The following is a 27972-nucleotide window of genomic DNA, read 5'->3' as shown; positions in this document are numbered from 1 at the left end:
CAGCATTCCGAGATGTGCGCTTAGGACTTTTAATGAATATTTTTTCCGACATGATGCAAACAAATCATTTAAGGTTGATTCCTGTTGTTTAGTGATTCACAGAAATGAATCAAACTCTGAAGCTCCAACTTTTGCTGCTGAGGTCAAAATCAGACATATTATAAAATGGCTTATCTTAATCGAATGTAAATCTGGAAATAAACAGAGTTTAGGAGGAAAATTGGATAATGTTATGACGTTCAGTGAATAAGAAATTTTAAGGTCACTAATTAAATTAGGAAATTTGTGACGCTGAGCACGTGAAATCCTCAAAGGTCAGATTCTTTGCTTCCATTGAGGCACAAGATGCTATTTGGATCATTGTCAAGTCGTAGTTATTGGGGTTTTCACAAACTTTTGGAGGTCGTGCGGTTTGAGTGCTGCTGTCCATAAAGCAAAACTGAATACTAAAACATTCTGAAATGTAACTTTTCAATCAAATTTATATGCCTATGCTGTAATTTGTAATGGAAAAAAATGCATTAAATTTAAGAACGTTTGCACTGTTTGTTTCAGTTTTTTGGACACTGTATATAACGTTACGTAACAATTAATTATACCATATGATGATCTTGTATAATTGCTTGCATTGTTTTGAGCAAAAGTTCTCACAGGTTGTATGAAAGGGAAAAATTATTTCTGTTTTACAGTTATGATTGATTGCTTAAAACTGGTTCCTCTTGCACCTGTCACATGACTCTTCATGGCATAGACTTTCAATCAAATCTCCAATCGTGGCGTAAGAAGAAACCTTTGTGTAAAAACAAAACTTCATACACTTAACGTCAGTCAAACATAAGATTTTAATTTCAAATATTTAATTTTACATGCATCATGCATTGGGAGTGTTGAGAGATTTGCACATTGAGCTGTTGAAATCTTTCGCTATGTGCAGGTGACAGGTGTCGTTGGCAGGGCTGAGTTGCTGTCCTCCATTTTCCTGCTGGCTGCTTTCCTGGCGTACACCAAATCAAAAGGTGCCGATCATTCCATAGGTAAGTGTTGCCATCGCATAACTGCATAATCCCTCCATGCATGCACGCTGCAACAAGTTCATTCCTAGGACACGATGCACAAGCTGCAACTCGCCTCTCGTTCAAAAGCTCACCAAGCTCCCCACCCAGAAGTCTTGAGTACACAGCTCCAGTTTCACAGATCGATCAAATTGGCATGTTGTTTCTGACTTGATGCATTTCAACACAATTATTATATTATACCGTCAACCTCCCACTATGATTCTTACTATTTTTTTTAGCAGAATGTTAATCCTGTCATAATATTTTTGTTGTTGCCTTGTCTATGGTGTGATGAAAAGTGATTATTTTCTTATTTGATTTGATTTGCTTTTCTTTTGTTCATCTTAAATTAGCCGTCACCTTAGTTTTAAGTTGTAAAAGGAACTGCATGATTGAATAGTGTTGTATTGAATGCTCTTTATATATTATAGGTCACAATTTGACCTATAATAAACATCATTAATATCTCAGGTGGCATAGTGCCAGGCCACCACTGCATTTGTGTTGTTGTGTAACTCGCAATCGATAATAATAATCAGCGGAATTATATAATATGCCAGTCACTAAATTGAATAAACTACATTGAAATGCAATATTGTGACAGACAAAAGCATTTCATTTAGAATTCAAGATACCTGGGTGTTCACATCACGCAGGACTTGACTTGGTCCTGTCATACCAGCACCCTGGTGAAGAAGGCCAGGCAGCGTCTGTACCATCTGAGACGCTTAAAGGACTTTAGACTTCCCTCTCGGGTGCTTAAGACTTTTTACACCTGCACCATCGAGAGCGTCCTGACGGGCAGCATCACTTCCTGGTTCGGGAACTGCACTATGCAGGACAGACGAGCCCTCCAGAGGGTGGTGCGTTCAGCGGAACGTACCATTCACACCGAGCTCCCTGACCTGCAGGACATCTACAGCAAGTGGTGCCTGACCAGGGCCAGGAAGATAGTGAAGGACCTCAGCCATCCCAACAATGGACTCTTTTCTCTGCTGCGTTCAGGGAGGCGCTTCCGCTCCATGAAGGCGAACACAGAGAGAATGAGGAGGAGCTTCTTCCCGCAGGCCATTCGGAGTCTGAACCACTCTCCACTATAATCACATCACCCCACACTTCCACTTTGCACATTTTTCAAGTACAATCTGCACTAATTTGTAGAAGGTTACGTAAGGATAAATGAGTGGGACTTACATACCATTTGTCTTTGTCTTTAGTATCCTTTTACTCACTTATACACTTTACTGCACTGCACAGCACACGGACACTTTATCACTGACATACACTTTACTTTTTATAGAATCTATACAGAATCATATTCTATTTTATTCTTCATATCTATTTTTATTCTCATATCTATTTGTTATTTTATTTTATTGCTAGTTTACTTCTGTATATATGTTTACTGTACTTTTTCTATTTGTATTTTTGTAAACTTGAGGTTTTTCTAATTTTTGTTGGACAATTTGTTGGACAGTCGTACAATACATTTCACTACATGTCGTACTACGTATGTATATGTATGTGACAAATAAAATTTGAATTTGAATTTGAATTCAGTGTAGTTTTATATTTCGGTTCACATGTCTATGGCCGTTGCCTCACATCATCAAATGCGAGCAGTGCATTTTTAAGACACCGTATGAATTTAAAAACCATCTCGAGATCCTTGCATTCAGTTCCATTTGTTGCTCTCCATCCAGCTGTTTTTGAACACAAGACACAGTCGTGTGAACGGCTCCTTATTCATTCTGCGCTGCCTGTCATATTGTGATAAATAATCATGCTAAATTAACAAGTTCAATTGACAGCCCTTTTTATATTAAGTGTTTTTCTGCAATTCCCTTTAAAAGACTTGTGGGATGGGATTCCCCAGCCACCCAGTGAACAACAACACCAGGCTGCTTTCCTCCTTCCACTTTCTTAAATCTGAATGATGTTCGAAAGATGCATAAAGTTACTCAAAACCACTTCCGACATATTAAAAACGAGATGTCCTCAACTTCCTCTTTCAGTGTGGACTCCCATCATTTCAACCGTGTTCCTGGTTGCCGCTGCCACGCTATGCAAGGAGCAGGGAATAACTGTCATTGGGATATGCTGTATTTACGAGGTGTTTGTTGCCCAAGGGGTAAGTGTGACATTTATTTATGTTACGTGTTGATGTGCATGGTTAAAGTCAATAGGATCTGTCACAGGGTCTTGGGATCAAAAGCTTATTTGTTAATAAGTTCAAAAAAAGACAACTGTATTGCTTTAAAGGGAAGTCATAAAACATCCTTTTCTGTTTGATATTAAAAGCCCTATTTTGTTGGCAGAAAAACAGAGGGAAAGCGAAATCACTACCCAGATGGAACGACTTAAGGCGTCCTCATTGGGCGCAGCCTCGCATGATGACTTCAGACATATTTGTCCACTTTTGTCTGTTAGTGTCACTATCTTGACAGTTTAATACCAAAAAAACAACAACTCTTGAATCAAATTAATCTAACGGCTAAATGCATACGGTTGCGGTGGAAAAAAAACGAAAATTGAATGTAAAGCAAATAACTCAGTTTGAGGTATCAGCAATTTCCTGTGGCGACGTGTATTGGTTATAAAGCTCTAAATCCATCTCTTGCAGTGAAAATAAACCCATTTCACTCAACGACTTGTCTTATATACTTTTCCACTGACGTCTCGACTGTCATGTGAGCTCATTTACTGTGAATATAAAATTCGTTTAAAAGCCCAAAGGCTATGTCTGCATTGAGTTTTTTGAGGAAGAGTGTGAAAATCAACACTGAGGCATCAGCCGAGTGATAACCAACAGCTTATACATGTTTCTTATCTGATACAGCATGCAGTACCTTCTGCCTGGGAAAAAAAGCGATGCAAGACATAACTATTTTGTAAGTGACAGTTGAGTAAATAACTTTAGGGCAACATCTCTCATTTCTAATGGCAGTGAAACAAAACAGCGAAATCTCATAGTTTTGTTAACCACAAGTCTTACCAGATGTGAAAACACCCTGTTGCCTGTTCCATTTAAAACGAGCTGCAGGATTTCAAAAATCAAAATGTTTTGACGCACTGACATTAGTTAGATGTTGCATGTCACAGTTGTTAAGGTCACAGTGTCCCTTTAAAGAGTCTTTTCAAACGTATCGCTCTTGTTCCCAGAAGATTAGCATCTGAATTTGAATATCAAGTAAAAGCCACTTAACGATGTAGCATTCATTCTGTCCATTAGCGTTCGGATGCTCATCGGGATCTTTGCTCTTTTGACAGCCTTCCATTCGTTTTGTATTATGCAATTTAATTTTTACATAATGGACTATGGCATAATCCTCTTATGTGAGCTAGCAACTGAATGCAAGCAGCTGTTGTTTCTGACAGGAACTCGAGGTCTGTGGATCTTTGCTCCGTTAAATCAAAACACAGCCCTAAGCTGTGCCTCTAATTTGACTCATATGCATGAGTAGCACTTGTACTTTGATGTTTTGCTAGTTAGTAAAAAAAAAAAGAATGTAATACTATACATTAATTGTGGATACTTGTTTAGTTAAAGGGATAGTTCACCCAAAAACGAAAATTACCCAATGATTTATACATCCTCAACGCATCCAGTCCGTATCCAGATCAGTTGGCAGATCAGCACCTAGAGATGACCTCTACAGCCCTGAACGTCAGCGGAGACCAGGACACCTAGATGAGCCCCAGAGACAGATCCCCAGTGAAGACCTCGTCACCTAGACGGCCATCGGGACAAGACCTCGGGAACCCGATGAGTCCTCAGCACAAACTGCTGGTTTGTCTGGCCAGAGGAGAACTGTACCCCCCCCCTCCCCCCGCCCGACTGAGCCTTTTTTTTTCTCCATTCTGTCACCGATGGAGTTTTGGTTCCTTCCCGCTGTCGCCTCTGGCTTGCTTAGTTGGGGACACTTAATTTCCAGCGATATCGTCGACCTGATTGCACAGATACTGTTTAAACTGAACTGAGCTGGACGATGACATCATTGAATTCAATAATGAAATTCCTTTAACTCAAAATTGAGTGTTTAATCTTGTCATTTTACATTATTGACACACTATTTTCCTATTTGATACTGTAAAGTTGCTTTGACACAATCTGTATTGTTAAAAGCGCTATATAAATAAAGGTGACTTGACTCAAGCCATTCTAGATTTATATGACTTTCTTCTTTCAGAGGAATACCATCGAATGCCAATTTATACTAAAAAATGTCCTAGATCTTTCAAGCTTTATAATGGCAATGAATGGGGTTTAAGATTTTGAAGTCCAATAAAAGTGCATTCAAAGGACCAAGACGCATTCTGGAACTTCATTAAAAATAAAGTTCATCCACTCTTTCCTAATGTTGGGATCAGAAGGAAGGCAATGCAAAGAGCAAAATCAGAGCCATCTTTATCGTTTGGTTTCTGTGTAGACCTGCGCGTTCACCTCTCTCAAACACTACATGCACAAATCGATGGGTGAGGATAAACAGGCAGCGATGTTGAAGCAGGCGTTGATCTTCCTCTGTGGAGGCGGTGTTTAGCCACACTATTACATCATAGAGTTGTGCATTCCACAACTGTCATTTTGGCAGACTGGCGTTATTATAAGCTATATTTAAACTAATGAGAGAGTTTTGAGTTCTAAAACTCACAGGATGTTTTTATTGTACAATGACCTCTTATATGTGAAAAGATCAAGGGAATTTTGCTGACCCCTTTAAATTAATTTACATTTTGTATTAGTCATATACCTGGTTTGGTAAAGTTATTAGCCAATTAGTGTATACCAGGGGTGGCGAACATCCTAGAGAGCCGCAGCCTTGCAGAGTTTTGCTTCAACCCTAATCAAACGCATCTGAATGGCTCTCCAGGACTGGAGTTCGCCATCACTGGTGTATACCATTACTCGTGGTGCACTCAAGTCATGTCGGACAAATCGTATTTATGAGTTGAACGCACATGAACGCCACAACAAAGTCGTTGTAACGAGTGGGAAATTTTCAATTTTCTTTAAGCCCAGAGTTTCCGAGTTGGGGACGTGTCAGTGGGAAAACATGTCGGATGCAATGGCCGCAGCCAAAGACTAGATATGCAGCATCTGTATTGATGGTAAATTTGTTGAAATTAATTAAATGATTAATTTTTTGTAATGTAAAATAAAATATTAGTTACATATACAAAATATTACATTACTGTATAACTACCACAGTACATATGATTCAGTTTACATCCCTTTCATAAATTGGATAAAAACAGAAAAAAGCAAAAACACGATGCACATTCTTTATTCATCATTTTGTAGATGTAGAGTTTAAAAAATCGTTGAAATTTATGTAGAAAAGTTAAATCCCCATCTTGTTCCGACCAAAGTTACTTGAACGCACCTGGCGTCGTTATTACGACAACTCGTAAGTACGAACGTCCCAGGAGGACTTGAACGCACCATCAGCTTACTCGGGTGCAACCAATCAACTTCCAGATCAAACACTAGGCTAACTGCCCCACCTGATGTTAATTGTAGATGTTTTGAATATTTGATTTTTGAATAAAACCAGCTGTTTCTTGAAGATTCCACTTTTAGTAGCACATTTAGGACTGCAAATAGTTCACCATGGTTGGAAAAGTGCTTTCAAAAAGCCTCTGGGATAAAGTTGTACCACAAGTTAGAAGCATACAATTTTTTTTTTCGAAGGCTTTATCTCTCTAAGTACTGTTCAGAGCATCATTAGGAAATGGAAAAACATATGGCAACGCATTGCCTAGATCAGGCCATCTGTCCAAACTGGACGTTGATCAGAGATGCACGTATATGGATGTATTTACTTATTCTATTTCCTTTGTCATGTCATTTTCTCCTCTTTAATTTTTATACAGTTCACTCTGCCCATGCTGATTGACACCCTACTTCAGGTGTTGAGAGGAAAAGATGGTTTTCCCTATTCTGTTCTCCAGACCCTGCTGAAGCTCATTGTCCTGATCATCAGCACACTATTGCTGGTCATTGTCAGGGTGCAGGTCATTCAGTCCCAGTTGCCAGTGTTCACCAGGTGAGACTACACTAAAACCTCTGTCGTGTTATATACCAGCATTTCCCAACCTTTATGCAGTCATGGCACCCTTTCAAATTTCTCAAAAATTTGTGCTGAAGCTGAACAAAGTTACAAATAAAAGAAGTCTAACAGTAGTGTTCAGGTACAGAAATTTAATAATTAAATGAAAAGTAACACTGCATTGTTCACTGTGTAAATTAAATATAGATTAATCTCTGTTTAAGCTGTTTTGCAGTTTGATTAACATTTACACAGACAGCAGCAGGGTATTTAGAGTAGTAGAGAATATATTATAGGATATTTTACTCTATGATTGTTAAACAAAGAATCCGTGAATCACATCACGAATCATGAAATGTGGAGCCTTAGCTGAATTTAAAGCCAGTGCCAATAAACAAACACTACTTATGTAGGGGGCCGGTAAGTTTTTCATGTTTTTGAAATATTTTTTTGTCTTGTGCTCCAAAAAAAATATAGTAAGAGTAATATTGTGAAATATTAAGAAAGTTTAAAACAATTGTTTTCTATTTTAAAATGTAATTTATGTATGCAATGGCAAAGCGGATTTTTCAGTGTCACATGATCTTTCAGAAATAATTCTAATATGCTGATTTGCTGCTCAAGAAACATTATTTATTATTATTATTATTATTATCATCATTGTTGTGCTGCTTAATATTTTAGTGGAAACAGTAATACTTGATGAATAGAACGTTCAAAAGAACATTTATTTGAAATAGAAATCTTTTGACATTATAAATGTCTTTACTGTCTCTTTTGATCAATTTATAGCTTCCTTAAAGAAAAAAATCTTTAATGACCCCAAACGTTTGAATGGTCTTGTACATACTTGTTATTAGACATTATGACATCTTACTGGCTGTGATTGTCACGTCATGCGAGGGCTGCACGATTTGGAGAAAAAATTAAATTGCAAATTTTCTGTGAAATATTTATTCAAATTTAAAATGCAGTTTAAAAAATGCTGTGCTTGGTGCACAATTTGTCAAAATTTGTTATATCAATATGGCTACAAAATAATTGTAATAATAATTATTATTATTATTATGCATATATTTATTTAATTAGTCACACTAAGATTTTGGTTTGGAAACTTGTCGCATTAAGCATGGTGTAATGCAAATCCCTGAGTGGCTTTATTACCTTAATAAACTGATTTATTACTGAACATATGGTCTTAAAAAGGAAATGATTACAGTTTCTCAGCTCAAGCCAAAATAGTATCAGTCGCCAAGGGAACAATGTGACAAATGAATGTAAACTTGTCTGTGGTATCATATTATTGGAAAATCATTCGTAATGCAGTGCATCATAATCTTTTAAAATGATGAGAGCTGTCATGATGCTTTTGTAAACATCAACAGCCCTGGGCCTGAAATTAACTTAATGCTCTAGATATCAGTTGATCTAGAACCGCCCCTATTAGAGTGTTTGGATAGCGATTGACTACTCCGCCCACCCTTAAACAAATCAAGTGTCTCTGTGAATCCAAGAGCTCTGTGTGAAATGCCTAGACATACTCCTTCTGATCATCATCCCCGGGGAAGTTGATTGGGATCAGAGGGAAAAATCCTCTTGGATTAGTCACGGAAGCCATCGCTAATCCCCAGACATAATCCACCGACTGTCTCCGACCGTCTGAATTAGTGTTATCACACAGCTCTCTAGAGACATAATATGCTGGATTAACATTCTTTCTTAGTATATTTTGTCCCTGCATGTGTTGTATTCAAGAATATTGTGATAATGTTGGAATGTCCCAGCCAAAACAAAAACATTCTTCTTCCAAGAGATTGGATTTATGAAAGGGTTGTGCAAAGGCTTTTCTTGGATTTTTAATACTTGCAGTTGGCTCTCCCACCCTTCACAACTCTCTCCAAAACACAACCCTCTGTGAAAGCCAAGCGATAAACTTTAGTTTATGTCCATTTCAAACAGCAGAAATATTTCAGCTTTGGAAAATATTAGCTTCAAGCTTGAAAGGAATAAGGAATTGATAGTGAAGATTGAAAGACTGTCAATTTTCTGCACTTAAATTGGCATTTTTAAGTGTAAAATTTTTTTATTTTTTATTTTGTAACTTGAATGGTAGCATGTGTACTAATATGAGCTGCCAAATGAATAAATGCACTTTAATTTGAAACTTGTTAATGCTTTTTATTAAATCAGGATGCTGTTGTTTCCTGTTAATGGGTGTCCATAATCATTATCATCCAAAACATGTTGCTGTTTAATGCACCATAAACATTACATGCTTGTGATTCAAAGAACATCAATACTTTGTTTTAATCTTTTTCTTGAGTCTTGAATCACAGTTAATGGTCTGTTTCCACAGATCGGTCTTGCCAACTTGGCACCATGGTTGTTCATTCAGTTTGGCTGTTTTTCAGTGTGGCTTGGATCCTTTTAAACCTCTTTGTGGTTTCATATACATAGGGAACATGATGCATTGCAGAATAATGCTCATGGGTTAAATGAAATAAAAAAAAAAATGCTGTAAATAACCGCACTAAGGAATAAAAGGATGTTTTGGGGTTTTTACTTGCTATAAATGTATATCTTGCAGTATTATGTTCTGAACTCATACTCTGAGGGTGTATGTTGCAGGCTTGGGCACAGTTCAGAATTCAAGAATGGCCTTCTTTTCAGTTCATATTTGAAATGTGAATTTGAATTGTGTGACTGAATTTAATTTGCAATGACAGTGAGTTTACTGAATTGTAATTTCTTATTTCAAGATTAACTTTTTTAAACTTTCAACAAAAGCTATTAAGCCAACATTTATTTTAGATTGTTTCTTAAATTTGAATGTAAGTTCTATTTCCCATTTGCTACCTCAATTAAATTTCAGGAACTGAACTAGAAATGAAAAATTCTCAATTGAATGCTAAATAATGTAGAATGTTGAAAATTGCAAGAATTCAAGTTGCGTTCAGTTCTCTTCAGCAGTTCCGATCTGAACACAATGAGGCACCACTGTGTTCAATTGAACTTAGACCCATGAAAATATTATATTTATGCAATTGGTTAATGTTCACAAACACAGCACTAGCACAAGCACTTATATTTAACCAGTTATTCTAAAGACCTGAGAGGAAAATATAAAATATTGAAAGAAATATATATTTAAAGAAGATTTTCCAAAGTTTTTTCCAAAGAGTGTTGCACTAATATCCAGTAAACATCCAAAACAGAGTTGGACATTTTTTTGTTTGGCTAATTGATTAATTGATATAGTGAAACGTAAAACCTGCCTTTCCTTATCTGTATATTTCTTTTATCGATAAAAACTTTTCAAATGAACAGTGTCTTTTAGTGTGGAATGTCTTAATGGAGAGGAGTACTCATTAATTCTATTCCATCTATCATCAGGTTTGATAATCCAGCTGCCGTCAGCTCCACCCCGACCAGGCAGCTGACCTTCAACTACCTCCTGCCAGTAAACGCCTGGCTGCTGCTCAACCCCTCTGAGCTGTGTTGTGACTGGACAATGGGCACTATCCCTCTTGTGGAGTCCCTGCTGGACCCTCGCAACCTCGCCACAGTGGTATTTTACGCCACCTTGAGCCTCCTGGCTTATCACAGCCTTTGGTACCGCCACAGCTCTGCAAAGATCGTCATGATGGTACGTTAGTGGGTGGGGGTTATGGAAAATCTGATTATATGTAAACTTAAGGAACATTAAGATCTAAATGGGTTCTTCAAATGTAAATTTGAACTTTTTGATGCATTTCTGTAACCGGGACTTGAATGAGATGTTGATTCTTGTGTTTTTTATTACAGTTGTCTACATAAATGCACAAGAAAACACAAAGGGGAAATTGTTTACTCAAAAACAGTTTGAAATAATATATCATTCCCAGTCTTATTTGAAATCTGTCAGATACAATTTAGGGGTGTTTTTATCCATACCGGATAAACTATGCACATGAGCTGGTTTTCCAGAATCCAAGTGAACTTAGTTTTGAATGACATATTCCTAGTGGTATAGTGTTAGCTAAGACGATGTGATCGAAATAAAATGGAAATAAAGGAACTGGAGGTGTGAGATGTCTACTTCAGTGATTTGAGGCTAATGACAGGATTTGAGCAAATTACTGGAAACTCACTGGGTATCCCTTAGATTCCCTGTATGGTAAGTTGTTCCACTCCTTTCCTGGGATCAGGAAAGGTTGTCGAGCTGGGAATCGAACTCGGGATATGTCGGTGCACTGCCCACAAGGCTATCAGCGCTGACGCATTATTTTTTAATTTGAAAATATATTTTTGCCAGTGGCAAGTGAATTGACCATACTTGCCATAAATGTTTCTTCGTTGTTCATAATCTTTATTAAAATGTGTATTTTTATCAACAGCAGATGACTTTAGAAAATTTACTATTTTCTTTATTTTTCATTGTTTACTTAAAAATACACTGCCCTCCAAAAGTTTGGAAACACCCTAGAAACACTTTTCTAGGGTGTTTCCAAACTTTTGGAGGGCAGTGTATTTTTAAGGCAGTGTATTTTTAAGGGTTTTGGACAATATTGGCATGCATCCTTTTTAATTTGTGGTAATTTTGCCCTGATAAGGGACAACACAAACTACGAAAACATATTTTATTACATAAACAGTTTATACATAGAAAAAACAAAAATTTTCGATTCATCAAAATATCCACCATTAGCAGCTATTACAGCTCTGCATAATCTGGGCATCCGAGCTGTCAGTTTATTCAAACATTGACTTTGAATTGACAATCAATTGTTGAAGCTACTGTATTAAGGTGTGCTGACCCAAAAATCTTTTAAAAACCTGGGACAAGTTTAAACCAGTAACCAGGCATCACAGCTGGTATATATTGTATATATGTATATATTGCCATTTTTATGTTTTATTGCTGGTCTTCAATGATAATGTCAAGTTACTTTAATGTATTTGAACCAAAAAAGGATAAGGATTTATACTGATATTGTCCAAAACCACACTTTGCCAGGGGTGTTTCCAAACAGGGCAGTGTATATATTTTTGTCAATGGCATGTAAATTGAGAGATTTAACTGCTATAAATGTTACTCAATTTATAACTTTTTTTATTTATTTTTTTTGCTTTTTTTCTTATTTTTTGCTATTTTGTTTGTTACCAACAGCACGCTCGCAGCATTACTAAATCAGCATGCCTCCGACTTTCAGTAAAACAGCTTAGCCACAAAAAATGTATTTCATTTTGGTCCTTTAATGTGAGGAATATTAAATGTATGTGTCGTCATAGATAAACTTAAGGCATCCTATATAAACTTCTCATGAAAAATGTTCATGACAATAAGTACTATTGTTCTTATTTAATTTAAACAAAGTATTATATTACAGTTCCTGAAATTTCTGCCCAACTGACTACTCTCATTTGGCACTCGGTGAGTGAATTCATTTTGGACCCTGTTTGTCAAGATTACGTTTCAGTCACAGCAAATCAGTAATACAATCCGGCAACATAATTTTAGCTATTTACACTCAAATTACTCTAAAGACATGTATTTTCAGGCTGGTCCAGCTTGTTTGTAATCTTGTGGGAACAAAAAGCCGAAAAGGCGCTTAACTGTTTTAACTAGAAGGAAGTTAAAGAAGGCACTTAATTTCTAAAAATGCATGTGCGTCACAACCTTTAATTTTAAACAGATGGTAATTACTACCCAAAATGGGACATTTTTGGGGCAATTTATTAGTCATTGAGTTGAAGTCTAAAAGTACGGTCCTTCTTTCTGGACCTTTTTTTAACAGCTTCTAGAAACTTGTTGCGACCCACAGCACATGATTAATGTCACCTGTCTGAACACACAGACGCCTTCCCATTGAACTTTTGAAACTATGTGTATTTCAAGTTCAAGTTTATTTGTATAGCGCTTTTTACGATACAAATCGTTGCAAAGCAGCTCTACAGGAAATTAAGTTTCCACAATATATTTATATATTGCAGAACCTTAATATATTTAACTTATGGAAAAATTTGGTAATTCTGTATGTTGTCTGAGCGTTGACATCCTCTGAGGTCCTCTGAGGGGTTGGCATTATCTTTTCTCAGGTGTTCGGTCATCTCAGATCATTTAAGGGTTGGATCCAGACTGAAGCTTCTGTAATTCCTAGTTACCATGGGATGTTAATCCTGTGGCAGAAACAGAGAAACAAATAGAGACATAATTAGCGTAGCTGCTGTTCCATCTAAGCAAAAATGATTTGTTCAACCCAAGCTAAAGAATAATAATAATGTACATTTGATCAAATATAACTGCAGTACAAGATTATAAGATGCATTATGTGAATGCTTGGCTAAAGAGATGTCTTTAATCTAGATTTAAACAGAGAGTGTGTCTGAACCCTGAACGTTATCAGGAAGGCTATTCCAGAGTTTGGGAGCTAAATGTGAAAAAGCTCTACCTCCTTTAGTGGACTTTGCTATCCTAGGTACTACCAAGAGTTTTGCGACCTTAGGGAGCGGGTTGGATTGTAGCGTGATAGAAGACGAGTTAGGTGCGCAGAAGCTAAACCATTTAGGGCCTTATAGGCAAGTAATAATATTTTGTAAATGATACGGAACTTAATAGGTAGCCAGTGCAGAGACTGTAAAATTGGGGTAATATGATCATATTTTCTTGACCTGGTAAGAACTCTAGCTGCTGCATTTTGGACTATCTGTAGCTTATTTATTGAAGATGCAGGACAACCACCTAGCAGTGCATTACAATAGTCCAGTCTAGAGGTCATGAATGCATGAACTAGCTTTTCTGCATCAGAAACAGGTAGCATGTTTCGAAGCTTGGCAGTGTTTCTAAGATGGAAGAATGCTGTTTTTGTAACATGGGAAATATGATTTTCAAAGGAGAAGTTGCTGTCTAATATAACACCCAGATTTTTGACTTTAGAGGATGTAACAGTGCATCCGTCTAGTTGCAAATTGTAATCCAAGAGATTCTGTCTACTGTTTTTTGGTCCAATAAGTAATATCTCTGTCTTATCTAAATTTAATAGGAGGAAATTATTGGTCATCCAATCTTTTAAATTTTTTTACACAATCTATTAGCTTAGATAGTTGAGAAGTTTCATCTGGTCTTGTTGAGATATATAGTTGAGTTCTAATAATATTACCAAGGGGCAACGTGTATATTGAAAATAGCAGAGGACCTAGGACAGATCCTTGTGGTACTCCATACTTTACTGGTGATAATTGAGATGACTCCCCATTTAAATGAGCAAAGTGGTAGCGATCGGACAGGTAGGATCTAAACCATCTTAAAGCCTGCCCTTGAATACTAGTATAGTTTTGTAATCGATCTATGAGTGTGTCATGGTCTATAGTGTCGAACACAGCACTAAGATCAAGTAATACTAGCAATGAGATGCAGCCTTGGTCTGAAGCAAGAAGCAAGTCATTTGTAATTTTAACAAGTGCAGTTTCTGTACTATGGTGAGGCCTGAAACCTGACTGAAATTTTTCATAGAGATCATTTTTTTGCAAGAAGGAGCACAATTGAGCAGACACAACTTTTTCTAAAATTTTAGAAATAAACGGAAGATTTGAAATGAGTCTGTAATTTGCCAGTTCATTAGAACCTAGTTGTGGTTTCTTAATAAGAGGCTTAATAACCACCAGCTTGAATGGTTTTGGGGCCTGACCTAAAGATAACGTTGAGTTAATTATATTGAGAAGCGGTTCTTCTGCTACAGGTAACAACTCTTTCAGTAGTTTAGTGGGTACAGGATCTAATAAACACGTTGTTGGTTTAGATGCACTGATGAGTTTATTTAGCTCTTCCTGTCCTATAGTTGTAAAGCACTGCAGTTTTTCTTTGGGTGCGATGAATGAAGCTGAAATACTAGACGCAGTAGAATCTACATTTGTTATTGTATTTCTGATGTTATCTATTTTATCAGTAAAGAAATTAATAAAATCATTACTATTAAACTGTGAAGGAATATTTAGATCGGGCGGTGTCTGTTTATTTGTTAATCTAGCCACTGTGCTAAATAAGAACCTTGGATTGTTTTGGTTATTATCTATGAGTTTGCGGATATGCTCTGCCCTGGCAGCTTTTAGAGCCTGTCTATAGCTGGACATACTGTTTTTCCACGCAATTCTAAAAACTTATAAGTTAGTTTTTCTCCATTTGCGCTCAAGATTACGAGTTTCTTTCTTGAGAGAATGCACAGCAAAATCCCCAGAGTTAAATCAACTCTGCTCAGAGTACATATTGTCCCAATCTACAGAGTGTTAAAGTAACACTGTAAATCCTGGCGGGGTCATATACCAGAGCAAGAGATAGGAGAGATTTCTTTTGCATATCTAACAGTGTAACATTAAGCAGAAGTATTTCGAATGCGTTAAACCTCCTGTATCCTGTTTTCTGAGTAACATTGAGAATATCACTATATATTGTTGCAACACCTCCACCATGACCAGTCTGACGGGGCTCATGTTTATAACAGTAGCTTGGTGGAGTAGACTCATTTAGACCAAAATATTCATTTGGTTTAAGCCAGGTTTCAGTCAGGCAGAGTACATCAAAATTATTATCTGTGATCATTTCATTTACAATAACTGAACAATTTCATGTTTTTAAATGTTTAGTCTCTCACAACATTTTCTTCTTCTCAATTTACAGCCAAAAGAGCTGTTTTTTTTCAGTCCATCATAAAAGATGTTATCGTCTTATAGTCTGGCACTGCAGCTCTGATGTCTGCATATGTTCAACCACTGGCTGATTCCATGCTCGCAAGAGTTCACAATGTCATAGTTGAAATCCGTTCGTCTTGTGTGTTCAGCTCTCCACTGGTTTGTTGTGTAACAGCGGCATGAATTCTTCATCTGCGTCTCCACGCACTGTCAACAGAGTTTGGTGAACTTCCTCGCTCTGTTGGCAGAGGCTGCCTTTCGAGACCAGGGGGCCACAAATCAGTATTAAAGGACAGTTCGCAAAGATGATGGAGGAGGGCTTGGGTATTAACATTTTGCTCTGGTCTGCGTAGTTAGGAGACAGAGAACAGGTTGCATGAGGATATTAGTCTGAATCTGTTTTATTTGGCCACGGTTAGTTATTTTAATGATTCCCTGTGTGCAGGCCCTGGACACTCACTCTGAGCAAACAGGAAACACTTTTGTTGTGAAAGTTTGGCTAATTTGACTGTGAAGTTTTTTTTTTTTTCCTCAGTGTTGCATGTTCCAAAGCAACCAAACAGCACGCAGCTTATGATAACCACAGACAAAGCTTTTGTTTGTGCAGGAACTTCTTTCATCAAGATTGATTTTGGCCTCTGAAACATCAAGCAAATTGGATAAATATGATGTTCCCTGTACTGCTGCTTTCGGCTCTGTTAAATCCACCCCTGCAGAAGCAACGCATGACAGTTTGGTTCTTGACGTACTCTGAAGCTGCCGCCAAAACCAATTTCTGCGATTTGCTTTCAAGACCGCACAATGTGAGATGAATGCCCCTGTTTTTTCGGGATGATACTCATAAATATGAGCGGGCTTTGAAAAGCGACTCTTCTGCTCATAAAAAGGGTGAGATTAGCCGTAGCTAGACAAAACAAAATTAGTTTGTTCTTCAAAACAGGGTGTCCAAGGGCTGTGCCCTCGCAGGGGTTCAGTGTTACAAAAAATCCTGATCCATCACCTTGTCATAAGGTGCTTTTCGTAAATAAAACCTATAATCCCAATCTTACATCTTGTGGCCTGGCATGTATTGTGCAAGACAGGCGTGTTTGCTTGTGGTTTTGATGAGAAGGACCATGTTTGAGGAGCACTGCATTGACATGTTCTCATTTGTGTTGAATCAATCATATCTGTTTGAATGTTGCCACCGCTTGGAGAAATTATCTCGGACCGACGTGATTATGTGGCCTGGTAGTTTTCTTGCACTTGTCCTACAGGTCAAGCATGTATAATTGAGTTTAGTTCCAGATTAATCAAACTCATGGTCTTGGTTTCAGACAAAGCTTTATGAAACCAAAGTGATTAGCATTCAGACCTGCACAAGCTTGTCTGAAGCAAACAATGAGAACATTTAAATCCAAGATTTTTGCTTATGGAATTTCTTGGTGTACTGGGCTGTTTTTGTGCCCACTCAGAGTTGCCACTTAGACAAATCCCTTATTGGATTGCCAGAGAAACTGGCGTTTCTACTTCACCTCATTAGATTTCAAAGAGTTAGGAAAAAACAGGTCATTGCTTTTTTGGATGGGCAATGATTTGCACTTTCGCCTAGGGGGTCAAGTACTGTGTTTAGAGGCTTGATAGTCTTGAGAAACATTTGTTTAGTAAAAAAAACAAAAAAACTTGAAGCTTGCACAAAGAGACTTGAGCTGTACACAATGATATTTTATACCTTAATATCTTTAAGAAACAGTTCACCCGAAAATGAAAATGAACATTTACTCTTATCATCACTGATGATAAGATCAGTAACACTGAACCCCTGCATCTTACCCTTATGTTGTTGCAAACCTGACTGAATTTCTTTCTTCTGTTGAACACAAAAGATAAGATAAATCAAGTAAAGATATTTGAAGAATGTTGGTAACCAAACAGTTGCTTGTAGCCATTGACTTCCATATTATTTTCCATGCGACCAAATTCATCAAAATATAATTCAAAATTGTGTTCAACAAAAGAAAGAAACTCACACAGGTCTGGAACAACGTGTAATTGATGACAAAGTATTCATTTTTGGCTGAACGATCCCTTTAATGTATGTTCACAAAGAACATGCGTACATGTTTCAATCCTGACTTCTTTTCAGACTTTTTTTTTTGGAACATAAAAGGAGTACATTTAAACTTGCTGGTTGTTTTTTTTTCTGTGCAATTCCAATAAATGTTTACAAAGAAATCTTAAAATTGCTCAATGTGACTTGTTCCAAGTCTCCTGAATTCATGTGATAACTTTGTGTGAGAAACGGACCTAAATGTATTGTTTTAGAATTATCAAACTTTTTGACATTCATTATAGCTCTTCTCAGTAATTCACCTATGAACAACACATTCAATTTTAATTTGTACAAAGCTGTCAAATGATGTTAGAAGACTTGTAATATAGTACATAAAGTAATTGGTGCTTTTTAAAGCTTGAAAGCTTCAGTCTGAGTGACCAAAAAGCAATAATAAAGAGGACTTTTTCAGAATCTCTCCCTATGTGTTCCTCAGATGAAAGAAAAGATTTCTTTCCTTTTTACCCTCCATTATTCCTTTATGATGATGCGTTCTCCTTGGGACAGACCCCTGGTCATGCGCACAATTTACTGTGTTATTGCTGAAGATCTAAAGGAAGTTATGTAAATAGATGCCTTCTGGAGACATTTATCATAGGCTAAGATATGAGCTGTGCGTTTATTCACTGTTGTGAAAATATTTTGTTCAGTGTGAAAAACTACACAGTACTTTTCTCCTTTTTATTAACTGATTAATGCACTTTCTTTTAAAGCAAGAAATATGTATGTACATTGTGCTTGTTATTTTTTAATTACCATTCTCAAAGAACCACAAATTTCCATTTTTGGATGAATTATTCATTTAATACAAATATTTTAATTATTTCTCTGGCCTTTTTGTTTCCTTTAGGCACTGTCGCTGATCGTCCTTCCTTTTATCCCTGCATCCAATCTGTTTTTCCCTGTGGGCTTTGTTGTAGCCGAAAGGGTCCTGTACGTGCCCAGCATGGGATTTTGTGTTTTGGTAGCCCATGGATTTAAACTCCTGTCCCAAAGAGGGTAAACATTCTTTAAACAAATACTTTATTCCTTTTAAATGTTCAGAGTCTCATTCCCTGTTTTTGTGACCTTATCCAGAGGCCTAAAGAAAATGTCTTGGTTGCTCATGGGAGTTCTTCTAACAATACACGCCGTCAAGACTTTCAACAGAAACTGGGATTGGGAGTCCGAATACACGCTTTTTACATCTGCACTGAAAGTACAAACACATCCAAGGACACATTATTCATTTATAGATCCACATCTGGCCACAGGCTCATACATATTGTATACTTGTATTTTGAGATCATTACTTTGAATAAATCCAGCTCGCTGCCTTATTTCAAAGAGCGAATCCAGATATTAACAAGAGTACAATGAAATGATGTCTGGAAAATATGATTTGTTATGTCAGCCTGGCCTGAAGCATTTTAAAATTGTTTTCCTCCAGGTGAACAGGAACAATGCCAAACTCTGGAACAATGTGGGACATGCTTTGGAGAATCAGAACGGTTATGAGAGAGCATTGAGATACTTCCTTCAGGCCACAAGAGTGCAACCAGGTATTCAATTCTTTTTTGTCATTGTCATAATTATAAACAACGAAATATCGTTAGAGCATCCCCACTGCATAGCAATGGTAACAAAGTGCAAAGTGATGCAGTCCAGTCAGTTATTTTTGTGGTGGGATGTAATGTGTGCCTATGCATATGGGCAGAATGGGGAGAGATTGTCTGTTTAGCAGCCTCACTGCCTCTGGGTGGAGGCTGTGGATCAGCCTGGCTGTTCTAGCGCGTATGGACCTGTATCTTCTACATGAGGGCAGCAGGTGGAACAGGTGATGTGCAGGTTTTGACTCATTTGCCAGATTATCTTTTGAAATTTGCGTAATTGTGAATGAAACCGGTTACTCAATGAGGAAAGAATGTAGAATGGGGATTTTATCCCATTGGGAGTTTATTGGAGTGGGTAGTATATTCAGATAATGGAGCCAGACTGACTGCTTATAGCCGTTTGGCTATTAGTTAATATTATCCAATTGGCATGTGGAATCAAAGAAAATTAGTTTCAGAAGAAGATCAAGTTGTTATCTTTTAAAGATTATGAAAACAAATTTTATTAGCACCAATGAAACTTTCACAATAACAATATTAAGAAAGTAAATGAGGCCGATTTTATTTTATGTGAACTTCAAGCTGTTTTTTTACAGAGTCATTTAGGCTAATGATAAATGATAGTGCATCTCTGGGAATGATTTTGCACCACATTGTTTTCCACAGACACAATGTACTAAAAACACTTGCATGGGTAATATTTCCATCAGTTCTTTCGAAAATTTTGGCAGAGGACGTTAAAATGGAGTTTATTTTAAACAAAACACAACACTGGATATGTTGTTTTAGGGAGGTGTGGGAAATTCTGCCTTATTATTATTATTATAAGTTTGGAGGCATGATGGTAAAGACAATTTCAAATTGTGTATAAGCTAAGTAGTTTATGTAGTATTTATTGGGTCTGTATGAAAACATTCCCGTATAAAACTGTTTTCACACTTTAGTGTCTTGAGAATATGTGGATTTAAGGATTTGATGTGAGAAGATGAGGATTTAGGTTTTGTATTGGCTTTTCTGCACTTCTGTCAGACTACCTGTGAGGAAGACGGCTGTGGCTGCCAAAGCCATTAGACTATTGACTTTAATTGTTTAAGTTATGTTGGTTTATTGAGCTAACATGACCCACCACCCAAGATGTGTTTTTCCCAGATTAACTCTGTAAGCACACTAATGAATGAGGAAATCCTGGGCAGGCTATCTATACGTGTCAGTTTGCTTTTCATAACAAAAACTCTAGCCTATACCGCTTGAGTGTGGCCAGGGATTTCTTATAAAATGCTGGTAGCATTATCAGTTTAACACATCGAAACCTACCAACGCTGTTGGTTAGCTCTCTGTTGTTTGAGGTTACATGGGCCACATGGTTGTAAAGTGAGCACTTTCACAGGAGGTGCTTTTCCTCTTCCTGGTCTTTCCCGCCGGTTCACATCCCAACTGTGTATTAAAGTGGTCAGCTGCCTGTAACCATTATTATTTGTTGCACTCAAGCCATATAATTCACATTCCACTATCTACTCTGTCTCTGAGGTTTAGTCTGTGCTGTTTTCTTGATTCTTTACTAAACATTTTGTCCTCTTCTAAGATGACATTGGGGCCCACATGAACGTTGGGAGAACCTACAAAAACCTAAACAGGTCCAGAGAGGCAGAGGAGGCATATCTAATTGCAAAATCCCTTATGCCACAGGTACGAAACCCCCATATGAGGAAAAAAAAAAAGTTCTGTTTGTATTTAGGTTGCAAACAAATGTTGAAATGAACAATAAAATACTTTAATTTCCTAACTATAATGATCTTCTGAGCAGTCTTCTGGTGATACGCAGTTCAGATATGATTTGCTGTCCAGCACAAGAAAACTTGTTACCTCCTTTCCTGTTTTCCTCTCCTACTACATTCCCCTGAGCCAAATGCAACAGTTTTAATTTTCCACTGCCATTGTGTTGCACGGTGCAAGACAATGACCTAGCTTATCTCAAGATAAACTATCACTGCCTGAATGTTACAAAACCAAACAGCTGTAATTTTAAAGAAGGTTATCAAATTTTAAGGGAAGTTTTAGTCTGCGAATTAGTGGCTCACAGGGACTGTTAAAAGATCTGAAATCTTCCTCTATTTTATATAAATAAAAGGTGAAAAAGTCTTTTATTTTTAGCATAAATAAAATAAAAAACTGTCTAAACTGAATAAGAAATAGTTTGTGGCTTTTAGTCCATGTGTATTAGCGTTCATCTATATGCTAGAAAGGTTCTGCTTGTTTTTTCAGATTACTTCAATGGACAGAAAGTGAAAAAGAACAGCATTTATGAAGAACATTATAAACAAACAAATTTCAATAAGTGCATCCTTATTAAATAAAAGTAGTGATTTCTTTATTTTAAAAATTGTATTGCCCCCATACTTTTTAACAGTAGTGTGCGCATTTAAGTTTTTGTATTGTGAAAATGAACCCAACATATTTATGACTCACCCTGCATGACACAGATTTTAGTCCAATCAGATGATCTCTAAAAAGTGAATGCCCCTTAATGCGATTTACATCTGATTAGCAAGTAGAAAGCTTTGATGTACCTAAAGCATATTGACTTTTCTCTGCTTGACTTTTTTTGAAACCAAACTTATGACCTGTAACTTCACATGGGCCTATATTTCATGTTGGAATGTATGGAAAGACCATACTGAATATATTATTGTTATACTTAGTCAAATTTATGTAAATGTAAATACTTAAAACCTTGGCTGACCTTTCCAAAACATTGGCAGATCATTCCAGGGAAGAAGTATGCAACCCGTGTGGCCCCCAACCATCTGAACGTCTACATTAATCTGGCGAACCTAATTCGGGTGAATGACTCCCGCCTGGAAGAAGCCGACCAACTCTATAGGCAGGCCATCAGCATGAGACCGGACTTCAAGCAAGCCTACATCAGTCGGCAAGTCTTCATTCGTGCTGACAGGGTCAAAAATGTGTTTGTATACTTGCATGCTTACTGACATGGCCAAATGAAACCGAATGAGTTGTAGTTGAGACAGTATTTTGGCTTTGATGAGGTTATTGAGTCATGGTTTTTTTTGTCGCCCATGTATACACTGGATGATATTCAAGAGATACAATTGTTGAAAAGAATTGAGCACCCGTGTCTTACAATTTAACACCCGCCCTAGACCTTTTTTGCAATCCATAAGAAAACATTTCTCATAGATATGTGCTGACATCACAAGCCACAGTAAGAGAGTATCTTTTTATATCTTGCATCAAGTGAAAATTGACTTGGCCTACACACTTTGTGATTTCTCTCTACATGTCTCATCCTGTTAATGAAATGTTTATTAGATAAGCAATTGAAAGTGAATTTACTGGAATGCCTTGGTTCTCGTGAATGTCAGGACTTCTTTTAGCTGCTCTGTGAAAAGAGTACAAGGCAAACCAAAGAAAAAATCAAAACAAAACCATTGTATTACTCAAACTATTTGCTAAATCTTTCTTGTTGTACATGTGTTAGATTTCCGAGATGTCCTGCGAGAGGTATTCCAAAAATGTCTTTTTGTTTCTCTTAAAACTCAGAGGGGAGCTTCTGCTGAAAATGAACAAGCCCAGTGAGGCGAAGGATGCCTACCTACGAGCACTGGATCTGGACCATACCAATGCAGACCTCTGGTACAATCTAGCAATTGTCAATATTGAGATGAAGGACCCATCAGAGGCTCTGAGAAACTTTAATCGTGCATTGGACCTGAATCCACGGCACAAACTAGCACTCTTCAACTCTGCGCTTCTCATGCAAGAGTCAGGTGTGTGGGCAATGGCAATTTGAACCAAGAAACAAAGTTAGCTCTGTCACAAAACTTAATGAGCTGCCTACATAGACTGCTGCCTTCTAAGCATCCTAACCATCATAAAACATCTTAAGCAACTTGGAATGCTCTACAAGAGCAGCAATTTTGCGTGGCACGCAGGCACTCAACTCACAGTTGATACCCTTCATAACACATTAAGTTTATTTATAGTCAACATTATATGCTCACTTCATCCACTATCTTGAAGTCTTTGGTTGCCTTCTCCATGAAATATGCATGCTATGATGCTTTCAAATTTGGCTATGCATCTTTGGCTATGAGACATACTATTTGCATCAGAAGTTTGCCATTGATGCCTTAAAATCTGTACCACATACCACCTGTGTATGGCAGCACAGTAGATTCTGGGGAAATAATGTTGCAAAATACACTCCCGAATTTATTATTTATCAGATCTTCAAAAAAAAACATTGAGTCAGTTACAAGAAACGGTGAGGTGTTCAGTAAACTCTGTGAAAGCGACAGTTTGCTACTTAATGTTTGATTCACACGAGGTTAGACGTCAGGAGCGTAAGCCAAGATATTAACCTATGGATTCTTTGTGTGCCACCCCAAGCTAAGGCAACAACCTCTCACCTAATTCGGTCATGTTCTCATGCCTAAAAATGTTAGCATTTGATCCAAAAGCAATAAGTTTAAATTGAATGTGACTCATTGACCCTAACTTTGAGTTTTATGCCATTTTTTTCACTCTTAGCTTTGAATAGCAGGAAAGACTGATGGATCCTTGCAGTTCGAGTAAGGCATTAGTTTGTCATTTTTCTCAGATTTGCACACCTACGCTGCTGCAATGTAAATACTACGAATACAACGGCTCTATTTGCACATGGCTTTAGGCCTGTTGTACAGACTGTTTAATCATGTGACTGAGGAAGTATTTTGCGATCAATTCACAGGCCTGCTTGACACAACTGTTATTCGGTTTTGTAGTTGTGCCCATTTGTATTGGTTTTCAAATAAAAGCAAGTTCATTTTAAATGTAACCTGCTTTCCACAGTTTCCCCATTTTTGGCCTACAGTAGTTATTCGGAACAGTCTTCAAGGAGTGATAAAAAGCTGACCGACACTCCTTACCCTCGTTTTGACCCTATCATTGCAACATAGGATGGTGAACAACGTAGATCTTGTAACAAAGCCATACAACTGATCCAAAATACTAGAGATAGCATTGTCAGGCTTTTGAGCACAAAAGAAAAAAGCATAACTAATCCATGTGGGTTCACTTTCATCTGAATAACCTGTATTTTTGGATATGTAACGTTTTAACTTATTTGATTTTAGTTGCTTAAAACATCTGGTGACCGTACTCTTGTGCCATTTGTTTTTTGTTTTGGTTGCTTTATTACAATAGTCAAATTAAAGGGAAAAACTTCCTTTCCCACATTCACTTTTATTGTGTGCAAATGTTTTTACAATATGGTATGAATAAATTTTGTGCTCGACTTAAAAAAAAAAAAAAAAGGAAACTTGCATGAAATTGATCAACATCGTTAAATGAGGACAGTTTTGCAATTTGACTTGAATTCATTTAATTGTAATATTTGCATCTCCTAATGTTCTTCTTTAACAGGTGAGGCAAAATTTCGTCCAGAGGCAAACCGTCGCTTTCTCACCTACGTGAAAGAAGAGCCAGATGATGCTAACGGCTACTTCAACCTGGGCATGCTGGCAATGGACGCTAACAAAAACGAAGAGGCCGAGCGCTGGATGCGGAAGGCCATTCGACTGCAACCCGGTTTCCGCAGTGCTTTGTTTAACTTGGCCCTCCTCTACTCTCAGTCGCAACGTGAACTGGATGCTCTCCCGGTGCTTGAGGAGCTGCTGCAGTACCACCCGGAACACGTCAAAGGCCTGATCCTCAAGGGAGACATTCTCATGAACCACCGCAAGGATACGCGTGGCGCCAAGGCCTGTTTCGAACGCATCTTGAAAATGGACCCCAGCAACGTGCAGGCCAAGCATAACCTCTGTGTGGTGTACTACGAAGAACGGGAGCTCCAGCGTGCCGAGCACTGTCTGGTGGAAACTCTTACCATGGCCCCGCACGAAGAGTACATAAGACGGCACCTTGCCATTGTACGTAACAAAATGGCTGCCATGAGTGCCGCGGGCCAGCCGATTGCACCAACAGAGGGTGGTAGTGAATCGGACAAGCAGCAAGAGCAACAACAACAGGACAAACAAGAGGAGGAGGAAGAGCAGGGAGTTGCCTCGGGAGCAGGGGAGGGGGCCAGGAAAGAGAAGAATTTGAGGAAATCCTCCCCCAAAGAAAGCATCAGCAGCCAGAGCCACAGCCACAGCCAATCAAAGAAGCTTGACAAGCGGACTAAGAGCAAATCCACAAAAGAGATTAAAGATATAGAAAAGAAAAGGGCGGCTGCCTTGAAGAGACTGGAGGAGATTGAACGCATATTAAGCAGCGATTAACCTTGTTTATCAACCACCACACTATTTTTATATATAACTATTTAAAGTGCAAGAATGAGACTCTTCTGTTTAATTTTTTTTTAAATTGAGACCTTGATTATGCATGTTTCGTGGCGCTTTTGTTTGATTGTTTTGTGTCTTTTATATATTGTGTGGTATACCTCCTTTTCCCACAGCTTTAATTATGTAAAGCTGTTTGGCTGAAATGGGAAACCAGATGTGTACTCACAACATGCGCTGAAAAAGCACAAAATTAGTTACTTTTTAAAAAAGAATCCCTACTAAAAATCGTTTATTACCATATAGTTTATTTATGATTGTCTATCTTTGAGTCACTGGATTAATTTTTTCACTTTTTTTTTCACTATTTACCATACCACTGGCAAGAATGACTCCTAATCACAAATAAAGTATTGGTAATATCATTCAGCCCATTTTTAGCAGGGCCTCCGGGTGGTCCGTCACATGGCTGTTGTAATTTAGCTCAGCAGACCCCTCTCCCTTTTTGCATGACATCACTGCACTTCCTCCAATTCTCTGCTGCTGTTCGTTCATGTATCACTGTTGCTGTTTTTTTTTTTTTAAGTTTTGACACCAAATGGTGTCAGCATTTAATTATATCCTCTGACATAATCTCATTCTGAATTAGGGTCACCTCCCTTCTCCAGCCCTCTTTTTGCAGGCTTCTGGGGTTTTTCTTTATGGTTTGAATACCGTTTGAGCTCTAACTGATTTCATATATTGGATTTTCGTATGCAGATTTTCAAATGACTTCAAAAGAAAAGTACAATGTTTTTTTTTAAACTCTAGTCTTCATGCATTACAATTGCTTTGACAGAAATGAACTGAACAGTTCTTAAAATTTTCTTTTATATGTGTTTGAAGTGACATAGGGGTGAGTAAATGATGACAGTATTGTCATTTTTGGGTGAACTGGCCATTTAATATGGTGAACATCACAGCGTAGACCTTTTATTTTTTTAGCTTTTCTATTTGGAAAGAATCAGTCTTTCATTTCCTAAGCCAAGATCACACTCCAGTGTGTTACTTCAGTATTCTAATGTGCTGCAGATGAACTTCAAATATTCATGTTGCGCATACAGTTGAGTTGGGCATATTGTTTCCTGGAATCCTGTCACCGTTTTACTGTTTACCTTAAATAGCTTCCTCTATCTCCTCTGACCTTTCTGAAGATCTTAAAGAAAAAAGGTGCCTGAGAGCTCACTGATCTGTCAAGGCAGAGTCCTCAAAGCCTGTGAGAGTGCATTTCCATATATTCTACAACACTAGCGGTGTTAACACTAATGTGGGGCACATATGATGTGATATTTTGTTGTGTTAATGTAATAACGCCACTTTAAGTAGCAAAACTGCTTGATTAAGTAGCAGATGTAGTTGCAGTGCTATCGGCTGTTTTGCCAATTGAGATGTTCACTCATAAATCTTGAACAAGAAACCTGAATCGCTGCACCTGTTTGCAACATTTAAAAAAAACTAAAACATTTTATTGTCAGTTTGATAGTCTATAAGGACAGATTTACATGGCTGTATCATATTAATCATTGAATATATATAGTGTTGGGAGTTCATTTCCCACTAAATCATCTCTCTCAACTCTAATTCAGCTGTTCGTAATGTCATATTTCAAGTTTCTCTCAGCTCAGCTTGAATCTTTATGATGTTTTAGGACTCTTTCCTCTCATGTTTACTCATGCTGTGCTTTCACCCCATATCCAATTCATTACATCTTGATTTATGGTATTTGCCTTTTTAATTGCACTAATGTTTTGACTTATGAGTGGTGGAGGGGCCTACAGTTTTCCAATAAAAATTACTTACATCACAAATGTCTCATAAATGCCATTTTTTATGCAAACAAGTTTTGAGTCGCAAGCACAGAGAAATTATACATTTTCGATCTGCAAAATCCACACAGTCAAGATTATTCACCCACGCCTTTGACTCACGTGCTGCCCAAAGGCTGCAACTGTAATTTAGTTGTTGTTAAGGCCTTAGGTTTCAGCCTTGAGCTTGTGTTGCAACTGATCATGCTGTAATGTTATATGTGTGTAATGAAGCGCGCTGCAAACAATTGGCACTTTGTTGTATTTGTTAAACAATTTGGTATGATATTGATCTTGGTAATTAACAAATATTTGCGTAACCCATTAACCTGAGCTGCCGGATTTTTGTGGAAATAGGCTTATGCTAAGAGTGAAAGGGCCCATAACTAGGATT

The 27972-nt window shown here is 37.5% G+C and overlaps 1 protein-coding gene across 2 annotated transcripts in view; it reads left to right on the top strand.

The window, feature by feature from the left end:
- The window catches only part of LOC306866726 (protein O-mannosyl-transferase TMTC3-like), a 35382-nt gene extending 7804 nt beyond the window's left edge, over positions 1–27578 (top strand). For both annotated transcript variants that reach the window (XM_079412023.1, XM_079412022.1), the window contains exons 4-14: positions 935–1034; positions 3071–3186; positions 6930–7102; positions 10499–10751; positions 18712–18860; positions 18939–19059; positions 19291–19402; positions 21036–21139; positions 22213–22382; positions 23015–23241; positions 24878–27578. In XM_079412023.1, coding sequence (XP_079268149.1) covers positions 935–1034; positions 3071–3186; positions 6930–7102; positions 10499–10751; positions 18712–18860; positions 18939–19059; positions 19291–19402; positions 21036–21139; positions 22213–22382; positions 23015–23241; positions 24878–25734 — 2382 coding nt within the window. In that variant the 3' untranslated portion in view covers positions 25735–27578. The remainder of the gene's footprint in view (positions 1–934; positions 1035–3070; positions 3187–6929; positions 7103–10498; positions 10752–18711; positions 18861–18938; positions 19060–19290; positions 19403–21035; positions 21140–22212; positions 22383–23014; positions 23242–24877) is intronic.
- The last annotated feature ends 394 nt before the right edge of the window (positions 27579–27972 follow it).

The sequence above is a fragment of the Barbus barbus genome (assembly GCF_936440315.1).
Source record: "Barbus barbus genome assembly, chromosome: 48".
Taxonomy (NCBI): domain Eukaryota; kingdom Metazoa; phylum Chordata; class Actinopteri; order Cypriniformes; family Cyprinidae; genus Barbus; species Barbus barbus.
The sequence above is the reverse complement of the archived record's forward strand: the minus strand, read 5'-3'. Positions and strand labels throughout refer to the sequence as shown.